This window comes from Cherax quadricarinatus, chromosome 41, assembly GCF_038502225.1.
Source record: "Cherax quadricarinatus isolate ZL_2023a chromosome 41, ASM3850222v1, whole genome shotgun sequence".
In the NCBI taxonomy this organism is placed as follows: domain Eukaryota; kingdom Metazoa; phylum Arthropoda; class Malacostraca; order Decapoda; family Parastacidae; genus Cherax; species Cherax quadricarinatus.
In genome coordinates this window covers 25,912,350-25,931,312 of record NC_091332.1, presented here as the reverse complement: position 1 = coordinate 25,931,312, position 18,963 = coordinate 25,912,350, and the positions used below count along the sequence as shown (strand labels likewise).

General features: G+C 46.2%; 1 protein-coding gene across 1 annotated transcript in view; it reads right to left on the bottom strand.

Annotated features, from left to right (window-relative positions):
• Positions 1-5,091: 5,091 nt before the first annotated feature.
• The window catches only part of LOC128695928 (uncharacterized), a 111,055-nt gene continuing 97,183 nt past the window's right edge, over positions 5,092-18,963 (bottom strand). The window contains exon 10 of the mRNA XM_070092825.1: positions 5,092-5,323. Within this exon, the coding sequence (XP_069948926.1) occupies positions 5,143-5,323 (181 nt within the window). The 3' untranslated portion in view covers positions 5,092-5,142. The remainder of the gene's footprint in view (positions 5,324-18,963) is intronic.

The window sequence follows — 18,963 nt, the reverse complement described above, 5'->3', positions numbered from 1 at the left end:
TATATATATATATATATATATATATATATATATATATATATATATATATATATATATATGAACTGCCATACGGGCAGAAACTAACAATTCACCTAATTGAACTCGCCTAATTGTGGTTGCAAGGGTCTTCACTGACCGCTACTGGGTCCTGCCTCTCCCTGCTCCATGAACTTTATCATACCTCGTCTTAAAACTATGTATGGTTCCTGCCTCCACTACATCGCTTGCCAGACTTTTCCACTTCCTAACAACTCTGTGGCTGAAGAAATACTTCCTAACATCCCTTTGACTCATCTGAGTCTTCAGCTTCCAATTGTGACCCCCTTATTTCTGTGTCCCATCTCCGGAACATCCTGTCTCTGTCCACCTTGTCTATTCTACGCAGTATTTTGTATGTCGTTATCATGTCTCCCTGACTCTCCTGTCCTCCAGTGTCGTCAGGCCGATTTCCCTTAACCTCTCTTAGTAGGACATTCCCCTTAGCTCTGGAACCAGCCTTGTTGCAAACCTTTGCACTTTCTCTAATTTCTTGACGTGTTTGACCAGGTGTGGGTTCCAAACTGGCTGACATACACAGTGTATAAAGTTTTGAACGATTCCTGAGGTACCGGAACGCTATTTTCAGATTTGCCAAGCGCCCATATGCCGCATCAGTTATCTGGTTAATGTGTGCTTCTGGTGACGTACTCGGTATTATACTCACCCCTAGATCTTTCTTCTTGAGTGAAGTTTGCAGTCTTTGGCCGCTTAGCCTATACTATGTGGTCTTCTTTGCCCTTCTCTGATCTTCATGACTTTGCATTTGGCGGGGTTAAATTCTAGGAGCCAGTTGCTGGACCACGCATCCAGCCTGTCCAGGTCTCTTTGTAGACCTGTCTGGTCTGCATCTGATTTAATTCTCCTTATTAACTTCATGTCATCTGCAAACAGGGACACTTCTGAGTCTATCCCTTCCGTCTTGTCGTTCACATATACCAAGAATAGCACTGGTCTCAGGACTGACCCTTGTGGGACCCCACTCGTCACAGGCACCCACTGTGATATCTCATCTCGGACCATGACTTGCTGTTGCCTCCCTGTTAGGTATTCTCTGATCCATTGCAGTGCCCTTCCTGTTATATGTGCCTGATCCTCTAGCTTCTGTACTAATCTCTTGTGATGAACTGTGTCGAAGGTCTTCTTGCAGTCCAAGAAAATGCAATCAACCCACATCTACTCATTTCTTACTTCAGTAAGTAACCTTGTCATAAAACTGTCGTTTGTAACCTTGTTCCGCTCCAGGTGCTCCACCACTCTCCTGATAATGTTCTCCATGACTTTGCATACTGTACACATCAGTGACACTGGTCTATAGTTTAGTACTTCATTTCTGTCTCCTTTCTTAAAGATGGGGACTACATTTGCCATCTTCCATACCTCAGGTAGTTGCCTAGTTTCAAGGGATGTGTTGAAGATTGTGGTTAGTGGCACACACAGTGTTTCTAAGGACCCACAGAGAGATGTCCGGTCCCACTGCCTTTGAGCTTCTGCACCTCCTCAGTTGTGTGTATTTCGTCCAATACTTATTGGTGTACCCCACTGTTTTGTTCTCCCAGTTTCCCTTCAGCCTCCACTGTAGATACTTCTGAAATCTCATGTTGAACTTCTCACATACTTCTTGGTCATTTCTTGTGAGCTCCCTACCTTTTTTCCTCAGCCTGATTACCTGGCTCTTGACTGTTGTCTTCCTCCTGATGTGGCTGTAAAGCAGTTTTGGGTCAGATTTGACTTTCGATGCTATGTCATTTTCGTACTGCCGCTGGACCACTCTCCTTATCTGTGCATAGTCGTTTCTGGCTCGTCGAGTAATCTCTCTATTTTCCCGAGTCCTTTGCCTTCTGCACTTTTTCCATTCTCTAGCACACTTAGTTGTTTGCCTCCCTACACCTTCGGGTAAACCAAGGTCTCGTTCTGTTCTTCTCATTATATCTGTCACCCTTGGGAGCCAACCTTTCCTCTGCCTCCTTGCATTTTGTTGTTATTTAGTCCATTTTGTTTACTGACTTTCCTACCTAGTCTCTTTCCCACTGAACCTCCTGCAGGAAGGCCCTCGTACCTGTGTAGTCCCCCCTTTTATAGTTTGGCTTTTCCATTTCTACTCCTGTTACCCTCTCCACTTGTAGCTCTACGACATATTCAAAGCTCAGAACCATGTGGTCACTAGCTCCAAAGGGCCTTTCATATGTGATGTCCTCAATGTCTGAGCTACTCAGGGTGAACACAAATTCCAGTCTTGCTGGGTCATCCTCCCCCCCTCTCTCTGGTAGTGTCCCTAACATGTTGGTGCATGAGGTTTTCCAGTACCACATCCATCATCTTGGCTCTCCATGTTTTGAGACCCCCATGTGGCTCCAGGTTTTCCCAATCAATCTCCCTGTGGTTGAAGTCGCCCATAACCAGTAACTTTGCTCTTCTCAAGTGAGCTCTTTTGGCCACCTCAGCTAGTGTGTCCACCTTTGCTCTGTTGCACTCATATTCCTCTCTTAGCCTTCTGAAGTTCTGTGGTGGGTTATACATCACTGCAATGATTACCTTATGTTCCCCTGACTGAACTGTACCTACTATGTAGTCCCTTTCTCCAATCTCGTCCATTCCTTCCATTTCATGATAACCCCACCGGTTTTTAATTAGCAGTGCAACCCTTCCTCCCCCTCTGCTCCTTCTATCCTTCCTCAGGATCTGATATCCGGGTGGGAAGATTGCATCTGTTATGGTCCCAGTGAGTTTTGTTTCTGTGACTGCTATGATGTCTGGGGACATCTCCTTGAGTCTCTCATGCCACTCCTCACATTTATTCGTTAATCCATCCGTGTTCGTGTACCAAACCTTCAACTTTTTTTCTATATATGTGGTATGGGGAGAATGGTGGGTTAGGGGTAGCAGGTGCCCTGGTGGGGGCCTATAGGGGGTTGCTGTAGGGGTGGGGCCTATGGTGTGGGGGGTGGGGGCAGTGGGGGCCTATGGGGGTTTCAGTGAGGGTGGGGATTGTGGTGAGGGAGATGGGGATAGAGGGTACATTGTGTGGGTTACTGTGGGTTTCTGTGGGGGTGGGGTTTGTGCTGAGGGGGATGGAAGCAGAGGGTACAGTGAGTGGGTTTTGGGTTAGGTTGATTGGTTTGAAATTGCCATGGTTGGGTTCCTTCTGTGGGTGGTACTGGAGGGGGTTGTGTTTGTTCTTCCACCTGGGCCTGGTTTTCCATGCTCTCCACCTTCCTTGTCTCCCATTCCTCCTTGCAACGTTGCATCCTCTCTTTCAGTATCATCCTTTCTTCTTGTGTTCTTTCTCGGTCGAGGTACACTGGAACTTCAGTTTGTCCATTAGGCACGTTTTCTCCTGCAGGATCCGGTTTCAAGCTGACTGCCTTGAAAATCACTTTGACTGGATGCTTTTTTCCTTTTGCAAACCACCCAATTCTCTGAAAATTTGTCAGCTGGGTCATGTCATCCTCTCCTATTGCTTTCATGATGCTTTCAATCTTTTTTTTTCCTCCTGTTTCCTTGCTTCAAAAGTTTCCCCATCTACTACTTGGAGCCCATAGACAAAAACTGTCCTCTCCCTTTTGTCCTCCCACTGTACTTCCCTGAGCATCCTCTGATATGAATTAGTTCTTGCCATTGACGTGTTGCATCCTACTGTCTCTTCCCTTTCCGGTGTCCCTGTGCTTATTGGACAAGGCAGTTGTCTGTTAGAGCCTCTGTGTATAGCTTAGCTCCTTCGTTGTTTTTGGTTCCATCATTAGTTCCTACTGTTCTTCCTGCCTTATCCTGGGCCCCACTTGGGTCTGATAGTCATTACATACAGTATAGCTCCTTTGTTTCCTACTGTCCCCTCATCTGTGACTGATGAAGCAGTTCTTGGTGTTGTCGTTTAGTTCTTTTACTAAGCTCTGTATCTTAGCTTCTGCTGCTGTGATTTGTAACTCCCATTCCTGCTCTCCTCAGCTATTATCTCTTCCACTTTCTTGCAGAGCTCTTCCAGCCTTCTCTCCCACTCCTCTCTTCTCATGAGCTCTGCCTCCCAGTCTTCTCTCCCAGATCCACTCCTCGCTTCATCCACCAGTCCTCTGGTTCTGGGTGCTGGTTTTTGGTATCCCATGTTTTTTTTTTTCCACAAAGGAAGAGCTTATGCCAAGAGTGCGTGTGTGGAGGGGGGTGCTTGTTTTGTGGAGGGAGGGGGGAGGAGGCAGGGAGGGGAAGAGGATAGTGAGCGGGAGGGGGGACAGCAGCAGAGGGAAGAGAGATGGGTGGAAGGCTAGGGGGACAGGGGGAAAAGCAATGGGGGGAGGGGAGTAAGGAGGCTGAGAAGATGAGGAGGGAGAGAAAGTCTGGGCTGTATAACCTTGGTGGGTTTAGAGCTTAGTTTTGATGATGATAATAATAATAATAATAATAATAATAATAATAAATGATTGATAGATTATTGTCATGGTCGACTCTAGTTGATGTAATACTGATTTAGTTAACTTGCCAACAAAATGCAAAATAAAGACAAAAGAATAATAGACATTACTGAGACAGTGTATCGCTTGCAGACCAAACTTTTCAAGTTTATAAAGAATACATGAGAAACTGGAACATACAGGCAGAATAAGGACTGTAGGAGAGGTGGTATAACTTGAGCATGGGAATGTCTGTGGAGGTCAAGTCGTCGAGTTTACCCAGCAAGATGGGTTCGGCTAGCTGATTTTTTTTTCTTTTTATCTATGTGATGGTGTTTGTGATGTAGACTGAAGTTGATACTAAAACTCGCCGTTGCTTTGATTATGTTCTTCCAGCTGCTGTTAGAACACAGAAACTTGAATTTACGGTTAATCTTTAGATGAACGTTGTAGTAGTCCGGTCCCAGGATCTGTGAATGGAGTACTGAACTGATCGCTAGAGTACTCTCTCAAACAGTTCGTTGTAAGATTACTGCTCCGGCTAATAGCTTGTCGATATAGCGATGCTCGTGTCAGTATTTCGCTGATGAATTAATGTATCAAGAATCTGTTGAGCAACAAGATAACTTATCGGAGGCAGCTCCTCTGAAGGAAGACACTTCACAAATCTGAAAAAACTATATGTTTAAACAAGTCTCTTAGCTCATTAAGATAAAACGGCGACTTACGTCGCCAGCAGGTGGTCAAGGAAGAGGGTGTAATTGTCGTGCTTAAACAAGAACGGGATCTCATCAGGGTCGTAGTGAGCGATGAAGCGGTACTGGTGCATGTGTCGCAGGAGACAGTCAGTGAAGTAGATGTTCTCCTGGGCGAACATTTTACTCCGCTCCACAAGAGTCCACAGCCTAGTTGAAAAGAAACTTTCAAAGCATTGTCAGATACAATGTATGCCACCTCTCTCCCTAACCCCTCCCCCCATGTCGCCAAATGATAGAAACATATGTAAGGAAACTTTTCATCATCTCCACCCATCCCAGGATTGAACACGGGCTCTTCAGTTGTGTGTCGAGGACACTGGTGGCGCATCATGTCTCTGGCTACCAACAATTACCGAATAAATAATCTTACTTCCTCGATATTAAAAGTCAGACTTAAATAAGTGGATATTACAACCATATTAATAATGTTAATTGGTGGAAAATAGTATATTTCATCTACATAATTATTGCTGAGTGCATAGAAATTTTATTCGTATGAAATAGCAATCGGGATCGTTTTTCCTTGGGACACCAGTACGTAGTGAGCAATGACGGGTGGATGTACGTAGTGAGCAATGATGGGTGGATGTACGTGGTGAGCAATGATGGGTGGATGTACGTAGTGAGCAATGATGGGTGGATGTACGTAGTGAGCAATGATGGGTGGATGTACGTGGTGAGCAATGATGGGTGGATGTACGTAGTGAGCAATGATGGGTGGATGTACGTGGTGAGCAATGATGGGTGGATGTACGTGGTGAGCAATGATGGGTGGATGTACGTGGTGAGCAATGATGGGTGGATGTACGTGGTGAGCAATGATGGGTGGATGTACGTGGTGAGCAATGATGGGTGGATGTACGTGGTGAGCAATGATGGGTGGATGTACGTGGTGAGCAATGATGGGTGGATGTACGTGGTGAGCAATGATGGGTGGATGTACGTGGTGAGCAATGATGGGTGGATGTACGTAGTGAGCAATGATGGGTGGATGTACGTAGTGAGCAATGATGGGTGGATGTACATAGTAGTGAGCAATGATGGGTGGATGTACGTAGTGAGCAATGATGGGTGGATGTACGTAGTGAGCAATGATGGGTGGATGTACGTAGTGAGCAATGATGGGTGGATGTACGTAGTGAGCAATGATGGGTGGATGTACATGGTGAGCAATGATGGGTGGATGTACGTAGTGAGCAATGATGGGTGGATGTACGTAGTGAGCAATGATGGGTGGATGTACGTAGTGAGCAATGATGGGTGGATGTACGTGGTGAGCAATGATGGGTGGATGTACGTGGTGAGCAATGATGGGTGGATGTACGTAGTGAGCAATGATGGGTGGATGTACGTAGTGAGCAATGATGGGTGGATGTACGTAGTGAGCAATGATGGGTGGATGTACGTAGTGAGCAATGATGGGTGGATGTACGTAGTGAGCAATGATGGGTGGATGTACGTAGTGAGCAATGATGGGTGGATGTACGTAGTGAGCAATGATGGGTGGATGTACGTAGTGAGCAATGATGGGTGGATGTACGTAGTGAGCAATGATGGGTGGATGTACGTAGTGAGCAATGATGGGTGGATGTACGTAGTGAGCAATGATGGGTGGATGTACGTAGTGAGCAATGATGGGTGGATGTACGTAGTGAGCAATGATGGGTGGATGTACGTAGTGAGCAATGATGGGTGGATGTACGTAGTGAGCAATGATGGGTGGATGTACGTAGTGAGCAATGATGGGTGGATGTACGTAGTGAGCAATGATGGGTGGATGTACGTAGTGAGCAATGATGAGTGGATGTACATAGTGAGCAATGATGGGTGGATGTACGTGGTGAGCAATGATGGGTGGATGTACGTAGTGAGCAATGATGGGTGGATGTACGTAGTGAGCAATGATGGGTGGATGTACATGGTGAGCAATGATGGGTGGATGTACGTGGTGAGCAATGATGGGTGGATGTACGTGGTGAGCAATGATGGGTGGATGTACGTGGTGAGCAATGATGGGTGGATGTACGTGGTGAGCAATGATGGGTGGATGTACATGGTGAGCAATGATGGGTGGATGTACGTGGTGAGCAATGATGGGTGGATGTACGTGGTGAGCAATGATGGGTGGATGTACATGATGAGCAATGATGGGTGGATGTACGTGGTGAGCAATGATGGGTGGATGTACGTGGTGAGCAATGATGGGTGGATGTACGTGGTGAGCAATGATGGGTGGATGTACGTGGTGAGCAATGATGGGTGGATGTACGTGGTGAGCAATGATGGGTGGATGTACGTGGTGAGCAATGATGGGTGGATGTACGTGGTGAGCAATGATGGGTGGATGTACGTGGTGAGCAATGATGGGTGGATGTACGTGGTGAGCAATGATGGGTGGATGTACGTGGTGAGCAATGATGGGTGGAAGTAGGTGGTGAGCAATGACGGGTGGATGTACGTGGTGAGCAATGACGGGTGGATGTACATGGGGAGCAATGATGGGTGCATGTACGTGGTGAGCAATGATGGGTGCATGTACGTGGTGAGCAGTGATGGGTGGATGTACGTGGTGAGCAATGACTGTATGTACGTGGTGAGCAATGACGGGTGGATGTACGTGGTGAGCAATGACGGGTGGATGTACGTGGTGAGCAATGATGGGTGGATGTACGTGGTGAGCAATGATGGGTGGATGTACGTGGCGAGCAATGATGGGTGGATGTACGTGGCGAGCAATGATGGGTGGATGTACGTAGTGAGCAATGATGGGTGGATGTACGTGGTGAGCAATGATGGGTGGATGTACGTGGTGAGCAATGATGGGTGGATGTACGTGGTGAGCAATGATGGGTGGATGTACGTGGTGAGCAATGATGGGTGGATGTACGTGGTGAGCAATGACGGGTGGATGTACGTGGTGAGCAATGATGGGTGGATGTACGTGGTGAGCAGTGATGGGTGGATGTACGTGGTGAGCAGTGATGGGTGGATGTACGTGGTGAGCAATGACGGGTGGATGTACGTGGTGAGCAATGACGGGTGGATGTACGTGGTGAGCAATGACGGGTGGATGTACGTGGTGAGCAGTGATGGGTGGATGTACGTGGTACTGACCCGGTGATGGGTGTATGTATATGGCACTGATCCAGTGATGGGTGGATGTACATGGCACTGACCCAGTGATGGGTGGATGTACATGGCACTGACCCAGTGATGGGTGGATGTACGTGACACTGACCGAGTGATAGGTTGATGTACGTGGCACTGACCCAGTGATGGGAGGATGTATGTGGCACTGACCCAGTGATGGGTGGATATACGTGGCACTGACCCAGTGATGGGTGGATATACGTGGCACTGACCCAGTGATGGGTGGATATACATGGCACTGACCCAGTGATGGGTGGATGTGCGTGACACTGATCAAGTGGCTGCCAGAAGTAGCACTTATGCTTATGATTTATTGACCACTAACTACTCAGCTGCTAACTAGGGTATCATAAATCAACGCACAAGTACATTGTGGACAAAACCTTCAGGTCAGGGACAAACATATTATATCATTCCATCAAACGTCAGTATGTCTCCCTCTCTACCCTCTCTTCTCTCTCTACCCTTTTCCAGGTCCCATTGGAAAAAAGTCACTGACTTTTTTTTTGTTTTGGGGGGGGATATCCTAGTTAATATACACTTATGTATGATAATTTGTGTAACTATATTTATGTGCACCTGCACCTAAATAAACTTAACTATTCCACGAAATAATCTTTTAGACTGAGATTTGTAGAATCAAACAGCTATTTAGTAAACATTTTTTTCACTGTTTTTGCAGCTGTGAACATTCTGGTTCAACAGCGAGGACCTCTCATAAGATAATTTTGCATATTTTATGGTAAGTAAATTCATATAAATAATTTGCCAGCAGCTGTTTATAGATTTTTAAAATATATTTCTACCAGGAGAGACCTATTATAAATAATTTATGAATTCTTCCTCTTGATAATAAACACAAATATCTAATTTATAGAAAGTTCATCACGTCACAGGACTTGTGGAGTATTTTAGTCTATCACTATTGTAGCATAGCCTCGTGGCCGTAACATTTAAGAGTAGGATAAGCCTAAACAGTCATCATTATAATTCATTAGATCAGAAGGATGATTATATAAGTATTTTATTAAAAAATCTATTTAATCCTTAATTTAAGCCGGTTAAATATTTTAAAATAATTCGCTGTCAGAAAACTTAACAAAACAGTGATTCCACTTCTTTCAGGAATTATATGAATATATTGATAATTATATAAATAAAGATAAAAGATTAGGAAAGTGCTTGGCATGAATGTCGCTTGATAAGTAAGACTGAATTATAACTCTATAACCTTGAAGACAGCACTAAGAATTCACTGTATAAGATTCAACAGTTTTTGTGTAAGATTCAAGATTAACACAAAACCACAATCAACGAGAATCTGTCTTGCCTACAGACTCAGTGTTACAATCCAAAGGTAATGTATCACTCTAGTTGTAGGCAGGTGCACAGCTGGACAAATATAAACAATCGAGTGAACGAATGAACTAGCGAGGAAAATAGCTAGAACAAGAATAGAGGAATAGTAAAGACTGAATGAAGAAATGACAATAGGAAGAGAGATTATTAGTATTATTATTATTATTATTATTATTATTATCATCATCAAAAGGAAGCACTAAATTTATAGAGAGGGAGAACAAGAGAAACCTTGAAGATTGAGACACTTATGCAACATATGGGAATCTTTATTCAGGAAACGTTTCGCCACACAGTGGCTTCATCAGTCCAATACAAAGTAGAAAGGCATAAGGAGAGGAGTAGTTTGAGGTAATCAGTCCCTCAGCCTGGAGTCGATGTGTTCAGTCCATCAGTCTTGTAGAATGTACAGCATAGGGCCGTAGACGTGGCTTATATACTGTAGTGAGGTGAGGCAGGAGGAGGTGGTGTCATAGTGGTATCATCCACTAGTCGAAGTAGGTCTTCGTCCAAAGGTTGGACAAGTGCTGTACATTCTACAAGATTGATGGACTGAACACATCGACTCCAGGCTGAGGAACTGATTACCTCAAACTACTCATCTCCTTACGCCTTTCTACTTTGTATTGGACTGATAAAGCCACTGTGTGGCGAAACGTTTCCTGAATACAGATTCCCATATGTTGCATAAGTGTCTCAAACTTCAACTTGTCGGTTTTTCAAACCATTCATCACAACTGTCAGACACTGCAGCATCATGGGATCTTGTTACAAAGAATTCTTCAACACTTGTCCAACCTTTGGACGAAGACCTACTTCGACTAGTGGATGATACCACTATGGCCCCACCTCCTCCTGCTTCGCCTCACCTCACTACAGTATATAAGCCACGTCTACGGCCCTGTGCTGTACATTCTACAAGATTGATGGACTGAACACATCGACTCCAGGCTGAGGGACTGATTACCTCAAACTACTCCTCTCCTTATGCCTTTCTACTTTGTATTGGACTGATGAAGCCACTGTGTGGCGAAACGTTTCCTGAATAAAGATTCCCATATGTTGCATAAGTGTCTCAATCTTCAACTTGTCGGTTTTTCAAACCATTCATCACAAGAGAAACCTTGTTAGGGTGAGGTTGATGAGGACCAGACTACAGCCTCCAAGGAGACTTTGTCAGCTAGAGTGCAGCTCACAACCTGACAGATCTACATCCCAGTCTATAGTATAACAACTTTATATCCCAGAATTCGTGTAGATAACAAGGATTCCTGAACTTAAGATGTTATCTTGACAACTGAGCATCCTTCAGTTGTCAAGATTGCACCTCTTGTCAAATGTCTGAAACAATATTAACAAAGACTTTAGATGGGAAGCACAGTGAGAAGACGTCAGTGCACTCAGCTGCTCCCTTGATGACTTCCTGTTATACTTGGGTTGCATGGTTTCCTGTCACATACATAACATACCTCACATATAAAGTTGGACATCATATGACATCTTGAATCTGGATCATCTGGGGATGCCCCAGACCCTCTCCAGAGTTCTGGGAAATGGCTTAGGGTGTCCTTTGGGTGGCGGGTTTACCTTTGGAGGCTGTCAGTTTCGGGAGGTGGTGGCCGAGAGAGGTATGCCATGTAGCACATTTCCGGCCGTCCTCTCTTTTGTCCGCCGAGGCCTCTTCAAGGGGGGCTCCTTGGCGTGGTGAAGAGGCTCTTGGTCTGAGGAATTAGCCCTGTCGGTCTTCTTCCTCAGACCGAACCTAATTACCCCCCATTCTCCCCTCCCCTATCCCATCCTCCCCATCCTCCCCTTTTTCCATTCCTCCTCCTCCTCCTCACCCCTCCCTTTTGCCCTTCCTCTTTTTAGCCTTCGTGATTTCTCCCACAGGCGCGCTAGTTCCTAGGTAGGGGAAAGGACACCGGGGTCCATCCCATTCCGTTGAGGTTTCTTGGCGGTGGCGTAGTTTGCCGTGGAATCTGGATTGCCTAGGGATGTCCCGATCCCTCTCCGGTATCCCGGAGTAGCTTTGGGTGTCTTTTGGGCGACGGGTGTATCTCTGGAAGCCACCTTTCGGATTCCAGGGGTGGTGGCTGAAGGAGGTATGCTTTGTGGCGGATATCCGGCCGCCCTCTCTTTTGTCCACCGAGGTAGCTCGGCAGATGTGAGGTTGCTATCCCAGATTGCTGGTTTACTGGCATGAAGGGTAGGGTATGGCACGGGTTCCATGCTGCATCTGCGCTACTAGCGGTGTCGAGTCCTCTTGGGCGCGGAGGGAGATTTCTGGCCCTTTCATTCCTCCTAGGAACTACCCCTCCCCGGTCCCCCCTTTTTTTTCTTTTTTTTATTTTTATTTTCTTTTCTTCTTTCTTTTTTTTTCTTAAAAACAAAAAGAAAGAAGTAACCTAACCATGGCAGCCCTAGTCCATGAACCTGGTACCCCCGGGCCCCTTCTTGATACCGCACCCCGTTCTGACCCCGCCTCGTCTTTGGACCACTCTTCAGACATTCCTCATGCCTCTGTACCTATTGCCGGTGCTGTTTCCTCACCCGCTTCAGGTACTGAGGCCTCGACTGACTCCTTCGATTTATCAGACCTTCGCTCTCCTCTGACTATGCTTCCGGCCTCTCCCTCTACGGTGCGGCAATTTTCAAATCGCCGACCCGTTCCACGTCGGACCAACTCTGGTCCCACGCCTAAACGTCAACGACAATTACCTGCTGATGATACTTCTCCACCTTCACCTTCTCGTTCTTCTCAGAAACGATCGACACGTCCTTCACTACCTTTCCACGCTCAGTTTCAGACTGAACAGTGGACTAAATTCTTCACTTTACGACCAACTTCCTCTACTGCCTATCTTTCTGACCATAGTATTGGCAAGGCACTCCTACGCCATGTTGGTAAAGATATTTCTTTTCATGCTCTTAAGAGCGGTACGCGCATCATTACCGTACAGAATGCTACCCAGGCTCGTGAGCTCTCTCGTCTTTCCCACATAGATACTGTTCCTGTCACCCTTGAAAAACATCATTCCCTCAATTCTTTTAGTGGTACCGTTATTCTGCCCCATACCATAGTTCAACAAAATTTCCAGACATGTGGCACCGACATTCTAGAACAGCTGGAACTCCAAGATCTCCCAATCCTCAAGGTAGACACTTACGTTCTTCCTGCCCGTGGGCGGAGACGATACCCTAGCAATGTGGCTCGTTTAACTTTTGACAGCCGAGAACTCCCATCCTCCGTTTATATAGCAGGACATCGGTTACAAGTTCGAAAGGTGATCCCTACACCACAACAGTGTAGAAATTGCTGGCGATTTGGCCATCCAGCGAAATATTGCAGATCTATCGCCGAATGCCCAGTCTGTGGTGCCGATGACCATTCTAATACGTCTTGCAATCGATCTCCCTCTTGCCTTAACTGTCATGAGGCTCACCCTTCGTTACTCTCGCCGTTGTCAGGTCTATTTAAACGAGCGGGAAATCCGTTACCTCAAAGAGACAGAAGGTCTCCCTTATGCCATGGCAGTTTCTCATCTCCGCCTCCAAGGGAGACTCCCACGTGTTTCTTATTCCCGTGTTTCAAAACGTCCCCCCACTTCTGGTATCCCATCTTCTACACCCACCTCTGTGGTTACCTCTCCCATAATCACTCCTGTATCTAATCCTTTTGCTGTCCTCGGCTCAGACGTCCCTACTTCAACGCCTCAGTCTAATCTCGCTTCTTCGAGTTCTCTCTTACAAGCCTCAGTATCGACGAGACCTCGTACGACACCTCTTCCCAATCGTCCCTCTACTTCTCAAAAGTCAAAAAAAGGTCCGGTAACACCTCCTACCCATCTTCCACCTCCTCATTTTACCCTCCCTGTCTCTGTCCCTAGTTCTTCCCCTCTCATTGGCTCAGTTACAAGTGCAGAGGTTCACCCTCCTCCTCGTAATGTACCTTCCTCCCCTGTTCCCTCCCAAGTTTCTTCCTCTTCTGCCACCTCCCAGGTTCCTGTCTCTTCTGTCCCCTGCCATGCTTCTCCAGTTCCCTCCACCCTTTCGCCCCCCCCTACCTTGGTACAGTCCAATACAGTTCCAATCTTTACTCATCCTCCCCCTACCATTCCCAATATTGTCTCCCATACGACATCTCTGAATTCCGAAACACTTGAAGCAATCTCTGAATATATTGCAGAGACCAAACCATCAATGGACACTGATCCACCTTCCGCTCTTTCTCTCTCCTCTGCTCCATCTGCGCAACTCCTTTCTTCACAGCGCACCGTTCCTTCGCTGCTTGAACATTTTCCACTGCCTCCGCATGTGGACTTTTCTAACCCTTCTAGTCCGTAGGAACCCTTACCTGCGGATTTCAAGTATCTTTATCATTGCCAATCATGGCCTTTTTACAGTGGAATATACGCGGCCTCAGGGGTAATCGGGGTGAGCTTCAGATGTTACTCTCCCAGTTTGCCCCTGTTGGTGTTTGCTTACAGGAACCAAAATTACACTCTGCTGTTATTTCTCACATCTCAGGCTATAATTTATTGTATTCTTCAGATCCTTTTCCTGATGGGACCTTTAATGAAAGTGCCCTTCTTCTCCGCACTGATATTCCGTACCATCAGCTATTTATTCATACTTCGCTGCATTACACAGCAGCCCGTATCCACTTACATAGGTGGTATACGCTCTGTTCTTTATATCTCTCTCCTTCTCGGGCATTATCTATTCCGGATTTTGCCTTCCTTGTTTCGTCATTACCGCCACCGATTCTGTTACTTGGTGATTTTAATGCCCACCATTTCCTCTGGGGAGGGTCTCACTGTGATTCCCGTGGAATTCAGTTAGAGGCTTTTCTTGCCACCCACCCCCTCCATGTTTTAAATACAGGTACTCACACCCATTTTGATCCTCGGACTCATACTCTCTCTTGCATCGATCTCTCAGTTTGCTCTTCCTCCGCCGCATTAGACTTTACTTGGTCAGTTCTCCCGGACTTACATGACAGTGATCATTTCCCAATCATTCTTACTTCCCCTTCATATTCGCCACCTCTTCGCACCCCACGCTGGCAATTTAATCGGGCAAATTGGAACCTTTACTCACACCTGACTGTTTTTAAAGAGGTTCCTTCTTCGTCCTCCATCAATGAGCTTTTACACCTCTTCTCGTCCTCCGTTTTCACCGCAGCTTCTCATTCTATACCCCAAACTTCGGGCAGGCATTCTCAGAAATGCGTGCCTTGGTGGTCTCCTGCTTGTGCTCGTGCAGTACGTTTGAAACGCGCTGCATGGGGCAGGTACCGGTACAATAGAACCACAGAGCGACTCCTTGATTTTAAACAGAAGCGTGCGATCGCTCGCCGTGTCATCCGTGACGCTAAAAGCACTTGCTGGCGAGATTATGTCTCCACCATCACCTCTGCTTCCTCTATGAGTGCAGTCTGGAAAAAAGTACGAAAACTGAGTGGTAAATATTCTCCTGACCCGGCTCCTGTTCTGCGGGTTGCCGGTGTTGATATAGCAAACCCACTAGATGTTGCCAATGAAATTGGCAATCATCTGGTCCGTATTTCTAAGGGACTCCATCTATGCCCCTCATTTCTTTCCTCAAAGTCTGCCAGAGAGTTAGCACCCTTGGACTTTTCTTCTCTCAGAGAAGAACAGTATAATGTGCCTTTTACACTTCAAGAACTGGAGGCAACACTCTCAGCTTGTCGATCATCGGCAGCTGGGCCCGACGACATTCATATTCGTATGCTACAACATTTACATCAGTCAGCCCTTGCAGTCCTATTGCGCCTTTACAATCTTATTTGGTCACAAGGAGTTCTTCCACAGCTGTGGAAATCCGCCATTGTTCTCCCTTTCCGCAAACCAGGCACTACGGGACATGAAACCTCCCACTATCGTCCCATTGCTCTTACCAGTGCAGTTTGCAAAGTAATGGAACGTCTAGTAAATAGACGTTTAGTGTGGTATTTAGAGACACACAACAGTCTCTCCACTCGTCAATATGGCTTTCGTAAGGGACGTTCTACCATAGACCCCTTACTGCGCTTGGATACGTATGTTCGTAATGCCTTTGCGAATAACCACTCAGTTATTGCCATATTTTTTGACCTTGAGAAGGCATATGACACAACTTGGAGGTATAATATTTTAGCCCAAGCCCACTCCTTAGGCCTTCGAGGCAATCTACCATCCTTCCTTAAGAACTTTTTAACTGACAGGCATTTCCGTGTTCGGGTTAATAATGTGCTCTCCCCGGACTTTGTCCAAGCTGAAGGTGTCCCCCAGGGATGTGTTCTGAGCACAACACTTTTTCTCCTTGCTATTAATGATTTGGCCTCTAGTCTTCCATCAAATATTTGGTCATCACTCTATGTTGATGACTTCGCTATTGCCTGTGCAGGCGCTGACTGTCACCTCCTTACAGTTTCTCTCCAGCATGCAGTCGACCGTGTTTCCAATTGGGCCACCACACATGGGTTTAAATTTTCCAGCACTAAAACCCACCAAATCACTTTCACTAGACGCTCTGTCATCTCTGATCATCCTTTGTACCTCTATGGCTCACGTATCCCTGAACGTGATACAGTCAAGTTTCTGGGCCTCCTCTTTGATCGTAGGTTATCCTGGAAACCTCACATTACCTCTCTGAAGGCAACTTGTCACAGCCGGCTGAACCTTCTTAAAACCCTTGCTCATCTTTCGTGGGGAGCTGATCGTCGAACCCTCCTTCACCTACATTCCACCCTTATTTTATCGAAACTTGATTATGGTGACCAGATCTATTCAGCGGCATCTCCTGCTACTCTCTCTAGCCTTAACCCCATTCATCACCAAGGATTACGTTTATGCCTTGGTGCTTTTCGCTCTTCCCCTGTCGAAAGCCTCTATGCAGAAGCGAACGTTCCATCCTTATCCGATCGCCGTGATGCCCATTGCCTGCGCTACTATGTACGCTCTCATGATCTCCGCAATCCTTCCATTTATAGAATGGTCACTGATATTAGTAGACATTCTTTATTTGTTCGCCGCCCCTGCTTACTCCATCCCTTCTCTCTTCGCCTTCATTCGCTCTTGTCTTCTCTTCAACTACCACCTTTCTATGTACATGTAGCATCTCACTTTTCCCTACCCCCCTGGGAAGTTCCAGCTGTTCGAGTCTGTTCTTTCTCCCTCCCTTGCTCGAAAGCCCAACTGTCTACGGTCGCTTCCCGCTCTCTTTTTCTTGACCACTTTCACTCTCATTCTCATGCCATTGCTGTGTACACAGATGGCTCTAAGTCTTCTGACGGCATAGGATTCGCAGCAGTGTTTCCGGACAGCGTCGTACAAGGGCATTTACTATCTTCAGCTAGTATTTTTACTGCTGAATTATATGCCATCCTTACAGCACTTATCCGTATTGCATCTATGCCTGTGTCATCATTTGTGGTTGTCTCAGACTCCCTTAGTGCTTTACAGGCTATAAAAAAATTTGATACACCTCACCCCTTAGTCCTCCGTATCCAACTTTGGCTACGCCGCATCTTTACTAAGCATAAAGATATTGTTTTTTGTTGGGTCCCTGGTCATGTTGACGTACAGGGCAATGAACAGGCAGACACTGCTGCGCGGTCAGCAGTACATGACCTACCAGTTTCTTATAGAGGTATTCCATGTACGGACTATTTTGCTGTAATATCTTCCCACCTTCACACCCGTTGGCAACAACGTTGGTCTACTATGCTCGGCAACAAACTTCAGTCTATTAAACCGAGTATAGGTTACTGGCCGTCTTCTTATCACCAGTGTCGAGGTTGGGAGACTACTCTCTCCCGTCTTCGCATTGGCCATACTCGTCTTACTCATGGATATCTCATGGAGAGGCGTCTTGCTCCTCTCTGTGAGAATTGCCAAGCTCCATTATCAGTCAGCCACATTCTGTTGGACTGCCCACTTTATCAACGAGCACGCAGAATTTACCTCTGTCGTCGTCTTCGCCCCGCTGCTCTCTCTTTACCTTCCCTTCTCGCTGATGGACCCACCTTTCATCCGGACTCTCTCATTGACTTTTTGACAACGACTGACTTACTTCACAAATTCTGATACTTTCAGCCCTTTCTACTTGTATCTCTTGCTACCCTCTACCCCCGTACTATCCCCTGCCCCGCTGTTTTCTGTAACCTGCTGATCATCCCCCCTCCCTTCTGCCATCCAATTCCCTTGCTTCCTTCCCTACCCTGCAGCGCTGTATAGCCCTTGTGGCTTAGCGCTTCTTTTTAATTATAATAATAATAATGTCCGCCGAGGTCACTCGGTGGATTGCTGGTTTACCAGCATAAAGGAAAGGGTATGGCACTGGTTCCATACAGTATCTGCACTGCTGGCTGCACTGATGGCTCTCCTGGGTGCAGAGGGGTATAAACAATTTCATTCCTCCTGGGAGCTAACCATCCACATTCCTCCCCAACCCCCTTTTTTCCTTCTTTTTTTAAATAAAAGGTGAAATTTATCATGGAGACCCATGATCTGAAACCTGGACCCTTTCCTGCAGCACTCCCTACAGACCCTGGCACGCCTTTGGACCATTCTTCAGACCTTCTTCTAACCAGGTACTTTCTCCAGGTAATGTTCCCATTACTTTCCTCTGGTACCGCAGTTCCGACCGACCCTTTAGATACTTCTGATCTCCGCTCAGCATTGAGATGATCTCAGCTGCTTCACATATAATGCATCAATTTTGAGATCATGCAAACGACTCTGGATGGCCCGCCCCTAACCTTCTGTTTAAATGGCCTCGACCTGTCACTGATGACTAATTCAGTTTCCTGTCAGGCTTCTAAGAAACGTCTAACTAAACAACTCCTACACTTACGTTCTTTGTTTCAAAGTCCTCCTTGAGCAAAATTCTTTACACTCCATCCAGCTTCTACTATTAATTCTTTCTGACCACAGCATCAGCAATGTACTCCTTAACCATTTTGAGCAGAATATTTCCTTCCACGTTCTTAAGAGTGACACACGTGTTGTCACAATACAAAATGCAGAGCAGACAAGTGCAGCCATAATAGAGCACATATGGACCATATACTAGCCCCCCTTAAATCAGGGATAATCACAGACAGCACTACAGACCACTACCCAACCTTCCTCTTAACACACATTAGTAAGCCACCACTCGAATACAACAAAGTTTCATTTAGACTCCATGATGAGGCCTCAATAAGGAATTTCACAGCAGACCTAAAGACTGTTGACTGGCCTACAGAATTCTCCAATGCCGATGGTATTGAC